The 18523-nt window shown below is 33.2% G+C and overlaps 1 protein-coding gene across 1 annotated transcript in view; it reads right to left on the bottom strand.

Annotated features, from left to right (window-relative positions):
• The window catches only part of LOC111440073 (putative disease resistance protein RGA3), a 34210-nt gene extending 21601 nt beyond the window's left edge, over positions 1-12609 (bottom strand). The window contains exon 1 of the mRNA XM_023077456.1: positions 11915-12609. Coding sequence (XP_022933224.1) covers positions 11915-12552 — 638 coding nt within the window. The 5' untranslated portion in view covers positions 12553-12609. The remainder of the gene's footprint in view (positions 1-11914) is intronic.
• Positions 12610-18523: the final 5914 nt, after the last annotated feature.

Here is an 18523-nt window from a genome sequence, read left to right as displayed (position 1 = left end):
CGTAATTAAGTTTAGTAGTTTAAATTAGTAAGAGTAAGTTTAAATTATTTTATGCAAAATAATTTAAATTTTTTAGTTAATTTTAAAGTATTCCTGCATAATTAGGCTTAGCTCGTTTAAATGATTGAGAGTAAATTTAAATTATTTTATATAAAATTAGCTAGTTTAAATTATTAGGAATAAATTGAAATTATTTTATAAAGAATTAGGTAATTTAATTTCCATAGTAGAATTCTAATGTATATGTTGGACTTCTTAGACAAAATTAAATTTCAGAGAGCAACGTTAAGCCAGCATCAAAGGATCGTAATAGCTTCGGTCTAGGACAACCAAGTAAGTGACCCTACCATCGGTTTGATTATAATTGTATGTTGAATGATAACATGTGGCTTCACAAGCATATGCCCATATATGCAAACTATTATGAAATGATATGTATATGATATGATACGTGAATATTATGTTGTATGCAATGAATTTATGATATGATAGGTTGAGATATGATGTGATGAAGGCATGCTGGGGATATGTTATGTGACTGTCATGATATATGATATGATGTGATATGTGTATTATGTGAATTGTTACGTCTAAAGTCATGAAAACGATATGATATAACATATGTGGAACATGAATGATATATTATATGATTGACATGTAAAATGACACATTGGCATGAAATACAACCCTGATACACGTGTGGAAGATACGATAAATGATATGATATGAAGAAAGATGCTGACAGAGTTGTAGTATATGATAATAAAAAAGGGAAAATGTTGGGATTTCATGTATTATTGTGTGATCATGCATTGGTGGATACCCTCTCTCCTTTCACGTTAGTATGGACGAGTACACTACAAGATAGGACAACGATCATTATGTTTACTATACTGCTGCCATGACAGTCGCTGTTCCTAATGTGTCCGACATCAACACCTACTAGAGAATGCCCGCTTGACTTAAAAAAGCCCAGGAGGTGATTAAACTGACTGGTGGATCCATACTTGCACATGTGGGCCGTGTGTAGGAAAATTAAGTACACATTCAATTGCCCACTTATGATAGCTGCGGTAAGAAATAGACTGCTATGATAGGTTCCACTCCTGAATTGTATCTGTTTGCATTTAACCGCGATAGGGGGTCACTTACTGAGTATTTCTTAAAATACTCAAGCCACGTAATACTTCTATTTCATGTAAAGGCAAGACATACATGTACGGCTGACAATGACACTGCAGTTTGAGACCATGGCACATCCATAGAGTGTTGTTAATGGCCCACGATCGAAAAATGTCAAAACAAATAAAGGGGCCAAAAATAACAATATGCACGTTGTTCTCTAATACATATGGACTCCACAAAAAATTTTCTCATCTGAACACACTCACGAATGATATGGAAGCGAGTGTCAATGTGTTTGCTGCATCCGTGAAATGCTGGATTCTTCATAGTACAATCACATATTTTTTTTCGACGTAGGGAGTTACCGGCTTTAGTTCACTTATAGTCACTTCACTCAACAAATTTCTCAGCCACAATGCTTGGCACGGCACCGCAATTGCTGCCATGAACTCAGCCACATAGGATGATAGTGCCACAGTTCGCTACATTTGAGATTGCCAAGAGAATAAATTTTCGTTGAGATAAAACGTCATTCCTACAGTGCTTTTTCTATCGTCAATGTCTCCAGCTAAATCACTATCGATAAAATCGACTAGTGCTACAGGACCTTGCCCTCTTTGATACTTCAATCATTAGAGATTGAAACAATTCTCAATTGTTTTTCAGCAACTAAACAAAAAATCACAAACCATTCGTGTCACTCTCCAGCAATAGAGAACATCTTGAAAATTAGGTTAGAATTTTGACTAAGGAGAGAATGGCAAGGTCATCGATTGTCAATTTCATATAGGCAAGGTCATCATATGTGTGGTGAGGATCACCTTTATCTTCATACACTCGTCTTTGAGAGCTCTTTCTCGAAGCCCCATGCTAGACCAATTTTCTCACCCTTTACTTTCACTATCTTCCTCAACCCTTCCACCCCCACCAAAACTCCACAAAAATTCTCTTATGATAATATTTTGTAGTTCTTCCAAGGAAGTAAGGTCTAAATTATTCATTTATGCATTATTTAGAAAATGTTAATTCGTGAACCTCGAAAACTTCAAATAAAATACAGTAATAATGCGTGCCTTTGTTACTTTAATAAGATAAAATGATGAACATCCACGCTACTTTGTACAATAATCAAAATGTTATCAAGAGAATCATTAGAGGATATAAACAAAGAATACAGCTTTTTATAAATACCATCGAAACCAAAATTACAAAAAAAAAATAATAATAATAATAATTTAATTGAATCGATTATGCTTTCAAACTGAATCGTGAAAACGGTAGTAAACAAAGTCAATACAATTGTTCAAATACATGGAATAAAATTATAATTTAACTTAGACTAATGTAAATATTAAAAAAAATACAAAAAGAAAAAAAAGAAAAACAAACATAAATAAGTGTTTTAGAATACATGAATACGTGCTACATGGAAAACTTTCGCCAGTTCAAAGCTCCCTTCACCATGTTCAAGTTGGGAACACTGAAACACTGTGAATTTTTTCAATCCAGTAAAATTTGACATGGCTTCTTTCGATGACAAGCTTTTCAAATTTTTGCATTTGACTATCACCAATGTCTCCAAATATGTAATGTTTCCTAAACATTCTAACAAAGATTCAAGTCCATTAAAAGACTCACCAGGCAACAATCTTAAAGTAGTGAGATGCTCACGTTGTTTAAGAAGTTGTGTTAAACATTTAGTTTTTGTTTCACGATATAAGATTTTCAATTATTTTCAAGCGAATTAAAGTGTATGAATGGACTCCCATCACAATTCTTCCTTTGGCCAATGAACTTGTTATGTAAGTCTAAAAAAACCTTGCAAATTTGAAGGGGAAAGATCCTCAAGAAAGTAGGCTATGCACAAATCTTCACATGCTGCAATGTTTTAATGAGTTTAGTAGTTTTGTCAAAATTCCATATAAATAAATCTCTAGGGATCAAAATTTTGGAGGACCTTCCTAGCTTGGAAATATGTTTGGAATATTCGTTAACTTGGGACAAGAATTAATGAATAACTTTCTCGAACTGTGTGAGTGAGAAGCTGTATTCTCTCGAAACTTTAAGGTGTACATATTAAAGTAAAACAATAGATTTTGGGAGTACATCTATTAAAGTTCGTGAAATGTTTAGATACCTCAAATGTTTCAATTTAACGATTGAATTTGACAATTTACTTATAAATTCTAAAATTAAAACGTGCAAGTAGATGAAGTTCCATCTTATTGCGAATGTCAAAGGTTACATTTGTAGTACAATAGAGTGTATTTTTTGGCTAATCGAAAGATCTTTCTCACCTTGAGATATTTATCTGAACTCAAATTTTGATCATTCGAAATAGTGCACGTGGCTTCATGTATAAGATCATGCATCTTACAAATATAATTTTGCCTATTTTGCCTCTCGCATGCTTGATAACATCTTGAAACAATGAGCGAGACAACAAAATATCAAAGTATGTTGCTCCAATATCCTCCATTATTACATTGTGTCAGTTGGATAGTTGAATAAACCCTTGTGCTATCCAGGTCTGAATAAGTTCTTTCTTGTAGAAGAGAAAGTCTGGTGGGAAATTTGAACCATCGGCAAAATATTGTTTCAATGAGGAAGATGGTAGACGGTACATACTTAATTTGACTGTAGATAAAATATGATTTTCATCTTGTAATGCAATTCTATCCGTCCCACATCATTCTTGAATGATTTTACCATTCCTCCTAACATTTTCACCATCAAGGGTTTGCCACCAAATTTTTTAACAAGTTCTTCCCAAGTTACATCACCAACTATTGGTAATACACTTCTAAATGTACATTTTTCAAATAAATACCAACAATGATCATCTGGTAAGTACCTCAAATGATGTCTATAATTTGTCTCCATAATTTCTGCTACTTTTTCACTCCCCGTACTTTAAACATTTTGATTGATCTTTAGCAAACAAGTCCTCAACTCATTCTATAGATTGAGATGTAAATTCCAATCATAATTAAGCACAAGAAAATAGAGTTTTTGTTGCTATTGAAGTATGAGAGCCACCAAAAAGTAGTATTTAAGGTTTTCAAGATTTCTCTTAAAATTTTATTTATATTAAAATGATCAGACACACGTACCCATATAAAAGTATCAAAATTCTTCCTTATCATTTCATGATGGAAAACCTCCTTCACCAAAGCTTTTTTTTCCCTAAACCATGGGTACCAACAATGGGTACAACAATTAGAATTTATTGATTCTTAAGGGCTAGGAACTTATCCACTATATTTGATACTTCAATTTTCCTCCCAATAACTCTAATTTTATCGGGAAAGGAGTTCATCTCTACAATTTGGCTTAGATTAGTTTGAGCTTCTTTAGATGTTGTAGCAATGAATCCCACACAACTTTTTCTCGAGTCATGTTCATGTAACATTTTAGCTACACCTTTGATTTCATTGGCCATTTTGAGTCGAAAAAGATTGATGTTTTTGGATGATGAAACGAAATTACTTACCATCACACCTTTTCCAGATTCTACCTTGCATCAAACTTCTTCATAAGCAAGCTCATCGAGTAAAACACCAACTTTCTTAGGATGGCTTGCGCTACGAGAAAATAGTGTTAGAAATTACTCACGATCCAATATGTCAGAAACAAATAACTGAAGCTTGAAAACAACTTGAGAGGAGAGAGGTTATGAATAGAGTAACCTTGAGCATATCTGCTTCATTAAATTTTTTCTAGTAAATAACATACCTATTATAGTGGAGATTTCATAATCAATTCCCTAAACTTTCAAATCAATAACTGTGAGATGTTTCTAATATATCTCTGAAAGTTAATAACTCCTTTTGCTAAGTCAAGCTTATTAACTCACACCGAATCCTTAAATTTTAAGAGTTTCTTATTCAATTTCTATGCCATATTAATCTCAATTAAACATCTAGACATGACCAAATGTGGATTCCAACCAAAAGTTAGAATAATAATTCATGTTTGAAAAGTTTTAAAAGGTTGAAAAGACATTTAATACTTTATTTTCTAAAGTAGTCTACTTTCAACCATTCAAAGACGTGCTATTTAAATCAATTTCTCTGTTAGAAACAAAATTAGGAAAAATAGAGCCCATTTGAACCAGTTTAGAAAAACTGAGACAATTTTTTGTCGAATGCATTTGCTTGAGAGACTTAAAATATTGGTTTAAAATGTTTTCATTGTAAAATTTTATGCCGCTCTTCATTGAAGTTATTGATTCAACTCCTTGGTACAGATAATCTTAAAAATCTATTCGTATAACAAGTTGACTAAAGCTAAGGTGAGATTATAAGTATACTGATCGTAAAAATACTAAATTTAATTTTGTTCGGGTGAAAACTAAACTAATTACACTTTTACTTAGGTTGAGTAAGAAAACTCCAACAAAAGTAATTAGAATTTCCATACATATGACATCTAGAATACATACAAATTGAACATTTCAGTGGGCATTAAGCATAGCCAAAGATGTTTGTAACAACATGATATGGATGATATCACTCTCTTATTCATCCACAAACATCTTTCGTTTAGAGGAAAATTCAAAAAGAAAATCCTTATAAAATAATCTATCAAGGCCTCCACTATTTTTCGAAATTCGTAATTGATATGGAAGATGACTCGACTTTTAAAACAATTGTTGGGTGGGTAACAGCTCACACCATGTCATTTCATCCTTTGTTTCCTTTCAACTTTGTCTTTCACATGCTCTTGTCTAATTCATAAACGATTTGAATTGAATAAATATATTTATTTATTTAACTTGTCAATTCTCAATTACAAAATTTAATCCACAATTTGGTAACTACTACCGATTCTTTTATAGTTGCTCCATAAGTTAGTAGCTTATTCTACTAAGTCTACTAATATTTCTCTTAAGGTTACTCCATAAGTAAGTATAAAACTTGGTGGCGCATGATGACGCGTAGTGGCGCGTGGTGACTCGTGGTGGCGCATGGGAGCGCTTGAGGTACTATTACCCATCCTATTCGACTTTTGTTTGCCCGATTTCAATTCTAATCATATTTTTATGTGACTTAGGACTTAATTGGGAAAAATCAATATTTTTAGACACCTATTTGCACAGGAACGTTAAACAAAAGGGCACACGTCAATCATGTGAGTCCACATGGTATTTAGAATGCAATACTTGTAGGAATCGCTTGACATGAATGCTCGCTGGTGAATTTACTTTTGGTGGTTGCTTTCCATAAATGAATTTAGGTAGTCCAATTATTATGAGTATGAGTGTATTATGTGAAGCATTATGAGAATTATCTGAATGTTGCAATTATGCTTTAAGCTTCCGCTATATATATGCATATGTTTAATTTGTGTTGAAAGGAGGATGTGAATTTGGGAACTCTGCGATCAGGTGCTTGATGGATGTTATCGCCTCATTGAGCATGTATGTTTAATTTGCAGAAAATATGTATGATGATGTTAAATGACGGTTGTATGCAAACTTAGTTATTTCCCAAGACCCATTAATAAGATAAGATTAGTGATTCGTGGTTATAAGTGACACTGAGTCTAGATCTAACCTTTCCATGGGAGCTTAACAGATAACCACAACAAATCAAGTACGTTAGGAGTGTTCTTAGGCTGCTAGTTGTGTGAACGGTATCAATAGCTTTGTGGGATGACCAAGGGTTCCTGATCAGTTCTCACTGCTCCTAGCGGTTTCACATGGTTAAAGTGTCCCCATGTCGCACAACCCATTAACTACATGGGAAAGGGTTGGGTCGCACCCCCAATAAGGGGGACTATCATGGGCCTAGGAGGTACTCAGCAAACCCCTAGATAAGATGTCATATAGTCTCAAAATGCTATGCAGAGGTAGCGCCTCATAGAGAGACACCGGTGATTACAGCTCAGTATAAGGAGCTCTTAGGGATTACAAGAAAAGACAGAGAACCAGAGAAGCCCCAATGGGATAAGACCAACACCAGATGTCCTAGAGCCAATTAGAACCACGTGGGAACCTGTTAATCTTGGGATGCGTTGAAGAGTCTATAAGTAGGTGGCTTATTGAGTATAATTTTTATACTCATCCAAGTTTTCCTATCTTTTTCAGGTGCTCGCTGACTGTCGGTCGGGATGGAGGAGCGTTCGAGAGCTGTGCTGTCACAGAGGGGGTCGTTCCGCAGCGTCAATCCATTTTCCATCTTTTTGAGTCTTTTGTATATTCCTTTTGTAACGACCCTAAATTTTCACATACTCAGAGTCGCTACTAACGTCTCATGCTCATCTATAATGCAGAAATATAATTCTTACATGAACATAATTTATAACGTAAAATTCAAAAACACTTTTAAAACAACCTCTTCTGTGGAAAACACAGCCATGGTTTTACGTGTTTAAATATGAAATACTGAAATTTAGAGAAAACAAAAACAAATACAAAATAATTTAAAACAATGAAATGCAAAACAACCTATTCTAACTTAAGACTAGAAATTTAAATATGAATCTACCCTATGCACGTGCCACAGTCTCTGCTCGTGATGTCGTCGTCCTCCGTACAAGTGCGCCTTGCCTTTACCTGAAAAATGATGTGGCACACGGCCTGAGTATTTCAAAGAATACTCAATAAGTGGCCCCATTATAGGGGCCATGCTAATGCAAACACATGCAATCATGATTTAGGGACTTATCTCTAATCATCTTAGGGGTGGCCTCCAGTCTCGGATAAATTGGATGTGTAGTACTTCCCTACACACGACTCACACGTGCGAGTGTGAATCTCCAGGGCGCTCGCACACCCCCTGGACCCTCTGGTCAAGCTAATCTGTAGCGACGTCCGGAGGTCAGCGGAACCCCATAGTGTCATGCGCCTCATGAACACCCTCATCTGTGTGCATTCGCACCTATGCGCATTCGCGCTCATCATATGGTGCGCGTCCGCACTCATCATTTCTAGGGGAAGTAGCCCTATGCTTATGAACATACAATATGCATGAGGTCCCTCTAAATCCATCATAATGTATCTTCTGACACAACCCTCTAATCTCATCTCTTTGTTACTCTAGGTAACACATACTCGTGGATATTTATATTAATATCATTTTCACGCTCTTAGGGTTGTGTCCTATGTCGATCTAACGACATGATGCAATATGACACTCATCATCATATAGCATGCTCAATATGAAAAACATCATCATATTAAGGTAAACATCATGCAATCATCATACTTATCATATTGCCACAAAGTGCATCAAACATATCAAGTAACATCATCAAGTATTGTAACCCACACATCATCATAACTCATACATCATCATAACTCATATGCCGCATCGTACGACATAGTTCATATATCATCATAACTCATACAATTTTTAGCATATCCTATTGTAAGACCACTCACCTGGTTGGCCTTAGCCGAAGTATTCCCTAATTTATCAAGTTCGGTTTTTTTCTTTGTATCCGAGCCAACCTATATGAACCATGACATCAATTTCAATTCTCTAAATTTTACAATGGTCCATGTGTTAAACTCCATGTGAGCATTAGAGACTTTATGAGTATTGTATATATATATATATATATATCTCGTTATTCTTTTTTTTACTCTATGTATTTACTCTGTAAAATTGTTTCTGTTCACCAAATCTTCTATTTTCCTCCATCACTTTTACTCTATGTATTTACTCTGTAAAATTGTTTCTGTTCACCAAATCTTCTATTTTCCTCCATCACTGTCTCTTTTCTTTTCTGTATTTAATTAGTTAAATATATATAATTTCCTTTCCTTTCCTTTACCTCTTTCTTTTCTTTTCTTCTTTTATGTACTTAATTAAAGATATATATATATATATATATATATATATATATATATATATATATATATATATATATATATATATATATATATATATTTTTCTTCACCTCTCTCTGTCTAATTCTTTTCAAACCTCTCTCTCGGTTTAATTCTTTTCCAAACCTCTCGTTTAATTCTTTTCTTCTCTGTTTAATTCTTTTCTTTCCTATTTAATTCTAACAGTTTAGTAAGTGAAGGGGAGATCTAATTCTAAATAATTGTATAAAGAGAAGATCTATGATCTCATTCAAAGATCTGATATGATTTCTAACTGCCGAGTAAAATCAAAATAACTTTAGGTGGAAATCTGATTCTAATTAATTCGATAAGGATTTTGAATTTTTTCTTTTCTTTCCAAAAAATATCATTCTGATTTTGTTTTCTTTCCTAATAATATCAGTAATCCTCCTTTTTTTTTAATTCTGCCTATTGTATTGGCTATTTTCAATCGAATTTGATTTTCATTTCTTTCCTAAAAAAATATCTATGCAACTAACTTAACCATTTTAGATCGATTTAATTTTCTTTTTTCTTTTTTTTTTTTAGTTTTTTAGTTTTTTTGTTTTTTTTTTCTCTTCCCTTCTTTTGATTGTTTGATTTGTTTTTACAGTTTCTCCTCTTTGTTTGTATTTTTTTCCCCTACCAAATTTTAATTGATTCTTGGGTTAAGATATCATCATTTCTAACTCAGATCTAAATAATTGCAACATACTAATATCCTTCCATACAATAAAAGGAAAAGGTAGATCTGACTATTAACCTTTTAAAATGACATCTCTTCATATCCTTCCATACAATAAAAGGAAAAGGTAGATCTGACTATTAACCTTTTAAAATGACATCTCTTCAATTATCTCCATACAATAAAAGGAAAAGGTAGATCTGACTATTAACCTTTTAAAATGACATCTCTTCAATTATCTGCCTAATCATCCCTCCATTATTTCTTTTTTTTCTCCTAGAAAATCTATTTGCCTTTCTTCTCTCCAGAAAATGGTCTTTCTTGCCAGAAGATTTATCTGCCTTTCTTCTCCCCCATAAAATCTTTTTATTTCTTTTTCTGTTTTGTTTTTAGAATTATTGATGACCGATGAGGAGGTATTTTAGGGTAGGGTGGAGATTAAAAGAGGGGTGGTCAGTTACTTTTTTTTATTGCTTATTTTATTATTATTATTATTATTATTATTATTATTATTATTATTGTTATTATTATTATTATTATTGTTATTATTATTATTATTATATATAACCTAACGGGGCGTTACACCTTTTATATTTGAATCCCGTTTAATATCTTGAAACAAAACTTCCCTTCTTTTATTTTAATTAAATGGTATTTTTATCTTTTCCTCTTTTTTCTTTTCTTATATTTTTGTTTGTTTTTACTTTCTTCTTTTTGGTCACGGTCCGAATTTTCGTGAGTAGCGAGTACTGGAGCGTTACACTCCCCTCTTTTCCTCTCTTTATCAATTTCACTTCTCCTAAAGTGACTTTCTATAGTGATGACATTTGTTTCAACATCCTGGCTCTGATACCAAAGGTTGGATATGACCCTGGATCAAAATAAGTTGAAACAAGTAAAAGAAGCAAATGAACTTGGTCCACAATTTGGCAACTACCGCCAATTCTCCTATAATTGCTTCATAAGTTAGTAATTTATTCTACCGAGTCTAATAATAATTCTCTCAAGGTTACTTCATAGGCCAAGTCTACTAATCATTCTCCTAAAGTTACTATGAAGTGAGTAACTTGTTCTACTAGCTCAAGTTTATTAGCTCCGACTTTTTATGCTGCCCTCAATCCTATATTCTCCACGGCATTATAGGTCTTACATGGTATCAATAGATTTGGAGTTTTTTTTTAGAAAGGCATAAGAGGTACTAGTTCCATAAATAAAGTTCAACTACTCTCTAATAAAGTATAATATAAGTTGTAATTGAGTTCCTTCAAAACTATTCTATTTTGTTGGAACAACAGGTAAGATAAAATCTCGTTGTCTAGTTTAAAATCCTAATGCTCCAATAGCTTTAGAAATAAGCCCGATCTTTTTAGAGTCTAGAGAAAAGCCTGTAGTAGCTTACTAGATCAACGATGCGATGAGAGCATATTTGGTATATTTATATATTTATTTATTTCTATTTTTGTTTTCAGATATTGGAATGCTGTTGGTTGAGGTGGAAAAGCATCCAAGAGCTACACTGTCACAAAGGGGTTGTTACAAAGCATCAATTCATTTTTATAATTGAGTGTTTTTTTTATCTCATTTTGTAATTGTATCGCAAACCCTTTTTCCGTTTGTAATAAATTGAACAACGCCCTCTTGTAATCGAACTTTTGTTTTATTATTTCATTTTGGTGTTATCTTTATTTTTGTTTAATTTTTTCGGATTTTCTCATGTTATTTTATTTTATTTTATTTTATACTTTTATTTATTTCATTTTCTTTTTCTTTTTTTAGTCACGATCAAATTTGAATCATGACTTGTTAGCTAAACTTTAAGTGGCTTATTAGTTGAATCAAGAACAACTTTCTAATCTAGTTGTTGAATTTTAAGTGGCATACTAATTAGTTCCAAACATTTTTTTTAACTTAATTCAAACTAAATATTAATTTTATCACTCATATATTGATTCAATTTCTTTTCTAACTTGTTAGAAAGTTAGGTTTTTCTTATTTTATTTTTATTAAAGTATGGTAACATAGAAATTTAATTAAAAAAAAAACTAAATATTTCATAATTAAATGTCTAAACATAAAATAGAATAATAATTTGAATAAAGATAAAATGATGAACTAAAACGTTTCACATGCAGCTTGATTTAGTTTGTTTTTTTATTTTTTTTTTTTCACTTTAGTTTTGATTTGGTTTTCAAACCTAATCAACCTTTTCCCGTTCAACACTAACTTGTAGTAATTAATGTAGTAACAGAATCAATATAATCTTTAANTGATGGAAAATCTCCTTCACCAGAGTTGTTTTTCCTAACCCACCGGTACCAACAATGGGTAAAACAACTAGAGTTTTTTGGTTATTGAGGGCAAGTAGTTTATCCAATATATTTGATACTTCAGATTCTCTTCCAATAACTCCAATTTCATCTAGAAATAAGTCTGTCTCTCGAGTTTGATTAAGATCAATTTTAGCTTCATTAGATGTTGTAGCAACACATCCCGATGGACTTTGTGTAGAATTAAAGTCGGCCAAATTTTTAGCCACAGTTGTGATTTTATTTGCCATTTTGAGACGAAAAGCAAGGGGATTTTTGGAGAATGAAAAGAAATTACGTACCACCTTATATTTTTCGATTTCCACTTTGCGTCGAACGTCTTCATAAGCAAGCTCATCGAGTAAAATATCAGCCTCGAAGATGATATCTTCAAGCTGCTTCACCCATTGCTTCTGGGATTCAAGGTTTGTCTTCATTCTTTCAGCATCCCTTAAGATGGCTTGCGCCATGAGTAAAGAGTCCTTCAGCTTAGAGAGTTTCTCCTCGTATCCTGATGCCAAGCCGATCTGCTCGGCCGCCAGCTTCACCGTCTTCTTCAACACTTCCTGTACGGCAAAGGTCCACAGGAATTCTGCCATGTTTGTATCCTTGGAATCTGAAAGTTTGCAATTCGAAAGAATTTGTGAGCTTTGGAATGAAGAATATAGAAACCCCATCTAACATCCTTTTATTATCTAAAGCGCCTCCAAACAAACAGTAATGTTTAAAAAGTAAGGAAACCACGTTTCAACACTTTATTTTAATTCCTTTAGATTGTTTTAATTTTAGTTTGCAAAAATCCCAATAAATCTTTCTCACTTTTAGTTTGTAATAAATTTATTTTTATTTTATAATTGATTTTGGTGGTATTGTTTTTATTTTGATTTAAATTTTCTTTTTAGAATTATTTTATTTTATTTTTATTTATTTTTGCTTTCATCTTTTTAATCTCCATTTGGACTTCGAAGACTTAAAATTTGGGTCGTAAGACTCGTTTTGTTAGTTGAATTTTAAGTGGCTTATTAGCTGAATCACGAACATCTTTCTAACTAGTTTTGTTAAATTTTATGAGCCATGCTCATTCGTTTCCGAACAAGTTTTCATCCTTGTTCATACAAAATATTAATTTCATGGGTCGTTTCAATTACTTTTAAAGTAGTTAAAATGTTTTTATTTTTGTTATTTTTATTGAAGTAGGATAAGATAGAAATTTAGCACAAACTTATTAAACAAAAAATTATAAAGGTCAAATCCTCATTTCCTCGATTCAATTTCAATTACCATATACATTAGTGAAAAGAATCATCTTGAAAAATAATTAAAAAATCAGAGGGTTTAATTGATTTTAATAGTAAGTATAAATTTCACCGATCAAATCAAACCATATATTTGGATTATTTTCTTTTAAAAAAAAAAAGAATAAGAAAATTTTTAAAAAAATATTTTCAAACAATAGATAAGTTTGAACTCAGTCAAAAGAATATGTAAATTTCAAAAAGTTTAAAGAATCAATTAAAAAATACAGTTGTCATGATCCGATTTTCGAGACTTTGAAGCACAGTAAGTGACGTTGGACTTATATTAAAAAAAAATACTATAAAAATGGAATAACCCAAATTTTTGACTGTTATGATATAATATGTGCATGATGTGAATTGTTACGTCTGAAGGCATGGAAACGCTATGGTACGACAAATTTGTAACATGAATGATATATTATCTAATTGACATGTAAAATGACGCATTGGCATGAAATACAACCCCAATACACTCTTGGAAGATACGATAAATGGTATGATAGGAAGAAAGGTGTAGTATATGGTAATGTAAAGGGAAAAATGTTAGGACTTCATGTCTTATTATGTGCTCATGCATCGGTGGATATCCCCTCTCCTTTTACGATAGTATGGACGTGTACATACGAGGCAGGGAAACGATCATTATGTTTACCATAATGTTGCCATGACGGTCGCTTTTCCTAACGGATGTCTGACATCAACACCTAATAAAGAATGCTCGCCAGACTAGAAAAGAGCCCAGGAGGTGATTAAATCGACCGGTGGATCCATACTCGCACGTGTAAGTCGTATGTCGGTAAATTAAGTACACATTCAATTGCTCACTTATGATAGCCGCCGTAGGAAACAGGCTGAGTATTTCTTAAAATACTCAACTACTCAAGCCACGTGCTACTTCTATTTCAAATAAAGGCAAGACATCCCTGTATGGCTGACAACGACATCGCAGTTCGAGACCATGACACATCCATAGAGTGTTGAAAATGGCCCAAAATCGAAAAATGTCAAAACAAATAAAGGGAGCAAAAAGAATAATTTGAGGGAAGAAATCTTTTGGAAGGAAGCTTAAGCACTTGAGTTTTCAATTCTCTTTGTTGTTGTAAAAAAAAAAAAAAACATATATGTCATGAGTATTTAACGTGGAAGAAGCACTAACTTGCTTTCTAAACTTTGTCTAATTAATAACCACTAACCATCTTCCTAATTAAATCATAAAACTGGGTCTACAACCACAAAAACTTGGTCCACAATTTGGCTCCATAAGTCAAGTAACTATTCTACCAAGTCTACTAACAATTGCTACTTCATAAGTTAATGACTTATTCTACTAGGTAGAGTTTATAAGCTCACAGTCTTCACTCCCATCAATTTCTGCATCTACACAATGCAGCAAACTTAACCCTTGCTAAATCTTTGGTTAGAATATCTACACAATGCACTCTAGTGCATACGAACTCCAAAACAATTTGTTTCTTCTCAACACATTCATGGATGAAGTGGAAGCGAGTATCATTGTGTTTGCTGCATCTGTGAAATTATGGATTCTTCATCCATGCAATCATAGATTTGTTGTCGATGTAGAGAGTTACCAGCTTTAGTTCACTTATAGTCACTTCATTCAATAAATTTCTCAACTACAATACTTGGCATGACGCCGCAGTTGCTGACATGAACTCGACCTCATAGGAAGATAGTGCCACAGTTCATTGCTTCTGAGATTGCCAAGAGATAAATTTTCATTGAGATGAAACGCTTTTCCTGTGGTGCTTTTTCTATCGTCAATGTCTCCAGCTAAATAAATTTTCATTGAGATGAAACGCTTTTCCTGTGGTGCTTTTTCTATCGTCAATGTCTCCAGCTAAATCACTATCGGTAAAATCGACTAGCTCTTCAAGACCTTGCTTTTCTATCGTCAATGTCTCCAGCTAAATCACTATCGGTAAAATCGACTAGCTCTTCAAGACCTTGCCCTCTTTGATACTTCAACCATGCCAAAACACAAACCATTAGAGTCTCTCTACAACAATAGAGAACATCTCGCTCCAAATTAGGTTAGAGCTTTGACTAAGGGAGAATAGCAAGGTCATCGGTTGTCAAATTCATATTCCAACTCTTATTGTGAATCTTGGGTATGAGTTGTTATCGATGTGTGCTGAGGATCAACTTTATCTTCATACACTCGTCCTTGAGAGCTCCTTCTCGAAGCCCCATGCTAGGCAAATTTGCTCGCCCTTTACTTTCACTATCTTCCTCAACGCTTCCACCCCACCAAAACTCCACAAGAATTCTCTTATGCTAATATTTTTTGGTTTTTCCGAGGAAGTAAGGTCCGAATTATGTATTATTTACAAAATGTGAATTCCTCAACATCGAAAACTTCAAATAAAATACAATAATAATATGTGTGCCTTTATACTTCAATAAGATGAAATGATGAACATCAACGCTACTTAGTACCACAATCAAAATGTTACCAAGAGAATCATTAGAGGATATAAATAAATAATGAAACTTTTATAAATACAATCGAAACAAAAATAACAAATAAAATAAAATTGAATCGAATCCATTAGAAACTGTGAAAAAAGTAGTAAATATAGTAACAAAATCAGTGTAGTAAATATAGTAACAAAATCAATACAATTGTTTAAATACATGGAATAAAATTATAATTTAACTTAGACTAATGTAAATATTAAAAAAAAAGTACAAAGAAAAGAAATAAATGTAAATAAGTGTTTTAAAATACATGAATACAGGCTACATGAGAAACTTTTGCCCATTCAACACTCCCTTGACCATGTTCAAGCTGGGAACACTGAAATACTGTGAATTGTTCAATCTAGTAAGATTTGACTTGACTTCTTTTGATGACAAGCTTTTCAAATTTATGCATTTGACTATCATCAATAGGGGTGTACATTCAACCCGACAACCGGACCAACCCAACCCGAATTATAAGGGTTGGGTTGGGTTGGATTAGCTTTTCAGGTTGGTTTGGGTTCATTTTTCTAAACTCGAACTGACTCGGTTCGGTTTTGGGTTCATGGGACTAAACCCTCTGGTTGACCCGAGCCAAATAAAAATATATAAAATATACTAAGAAATTTGGTTTAATTAAGTCTTTACTAGAGTGATATTTTGTCCTAACATAAAACACTCACGGCCGAGTTTGATGCCAATCAAATACATTAAGATTAGGTTATTTCAATTATAATATATTTTTTTTTATTTTTGTAATAGTTGAGTACATTAAGGTTAGGCTATCTCAATTATAATATTTTTTATTTTTATTTTTGTAATAGTTTAGGACTCTCTTCCATTAATGTTAGACTATTTCAATTATAATATTTTTTTTTTAATTTTTGTAATAGTTTAGTACTCTCTAGCTCCATCAAGGTCAGACTATTTCAATTATAATATTTTTTATTTTTATTTTATATAGTATTTTTAAACTAATCATTTTTTTGCTTTTTTAATTTCATGATCTATCCTTATATTTTTCTTACTTTAATCAGTTCTCAACAAGTGTCCAATATTTTAGTTGTTTTTAGTTTTATATGTTACAATTGTCTCTCTTGTTCTTGATTGAATTTGTTTTTTTTTTCTTTGTGAATAATTATAGATCAATTTGTGTTTGTTTGTGAAAAATAGTTTTTTTTAACAACCGGAACCCAACCGATGGTTGGGTTGGGTTGGGTTGTGAAAATTTTCGGGTTGGGTTGGGTTACCAATCTAACCAACCCAAACTTTTGTGTTTGGCAAAAAAAAATCCCTCAACCCAAGCCCGACCAGGTACACCCCTAATCGTCACTAGTCTCCAACTATGTAATGTTTCCTAAACCTTCTAACAAATATTCACCTCCATCAAAACACTCAACACACTACAATCTTAAAGTAGTGAGATGCTCATGTTGTTTAGGAAGTTGTATCAAACATTTAGTTTCTATTTCACATAATATAAGATTTTCAAACAAATTGAAGTGTATGAATGGACTCCAATCATAATTCTCCATGGCCCATTAACTCGTAATGTTTTCAAGTGTTCAATGGAGACAAGCCTCTAATGACGACGTTTGAAATTCTAGGATTGTCAATGATGATAAGTCTCGAAAACCTTGCAAATTTGAAGGGAAAAGTGTAACGACCCTAAATTTCCACATACTCAGAGTCGCTACTAACGTCTCATGCTCATCTATAATGCGGAAATATAACTCTTACATGAACATAGTTGATAACGTAAACTTCAAAAAAACGTTTAAAACAACTTCTTCTTTGGAAAACACAAGCCATGGTCTTACGTGTTTAAATATGAAATACTGAAATTTAGAGAAAACAAAAACAAATACAAAATAATTTAAAACAATGAAATGCAAAACAACCTATTCTAACTTAAGACTAGAAATTTAAATATGAATCTACCCTATGCACGTGATACAGTCTCTGCTCGCGATGCCGCCGTCCTCCGTAGAAGTGCGCCTTGCCTTTACCTGAAAAATGATGTGGCACACGGCCTGAGTATTTCAAAGAATACTCATTAAGTGGCCCCGCTATAGGGGCCATGCAAATGCAAACACATGCAATCATGATTTAGGAACCTATCTCTAATCATCTTAGGGGTGGCCTCCAGTCTCGGACAAATTGGATGTGTAGTAATTCCCTACACACGACTCACACGTGCGAGTGTGAGTCCCCAGGGCGCTCGCACACCCCCTGGACCCTCTGGTCAAGCTAATCTGTAGCGACGTCCGGAGGTCAGCGGAACCCCATAGTGTCATGCGCCTCATGAACACCCTCATCTGTGTGCTTTCGCACTCATCATAAGGTGCGCGTCCGCACTCATCATCTCTAGGGGAAGTAGCCCTATGCTTATGAACATACAAAATGCATGAGATCCCTCTAAATTCATCGTAATGACTCTTCTGACACAACCCTCTAGTCTCATCTCTTTGTTACTCTAGGTAACGCATACTCGTGGATATTTATATTAATATCATTTTCATGCTCTTAGGGTTGTGTCCTACGTCGATCTAACGACATGATGAAATACGGCACTCTTCATCATCTAGCATGCTCAATATGGAAAATATCATCATATTAAGGTAAAAATCATGCAATCATCATGCTCATCATAATACCACAACGTGCGTCAAACATATCAAGCGTCACTCAACAAAATATGTATATACTGCACATATCATCAAGCATCATAATCCACACATCATCATAACTCATACAATTATTTAGCCTATCCTATAGTAAGGCCACTTAC

Source organism: Cucurbita moschata, unplaced genomic scaffold (assembly GCF_002738365.1).
Source record: "Cucurbita moschata cultivar Rifu unplaced genomic scaffold, Cmos_1.0 Cmo_Scf00134, whole genome shotgun sequence".
Lineage (NCBI taxonomy): Eukaryota > Viridiplantae > Streptophyta > Magnoliopsida > Cucurbitales > Cucurbitaceae > Cucurbita > Cucurbita moschata.
This window is presented reverse-complemented; position numbering and strand designations above follow the sequence as displayed.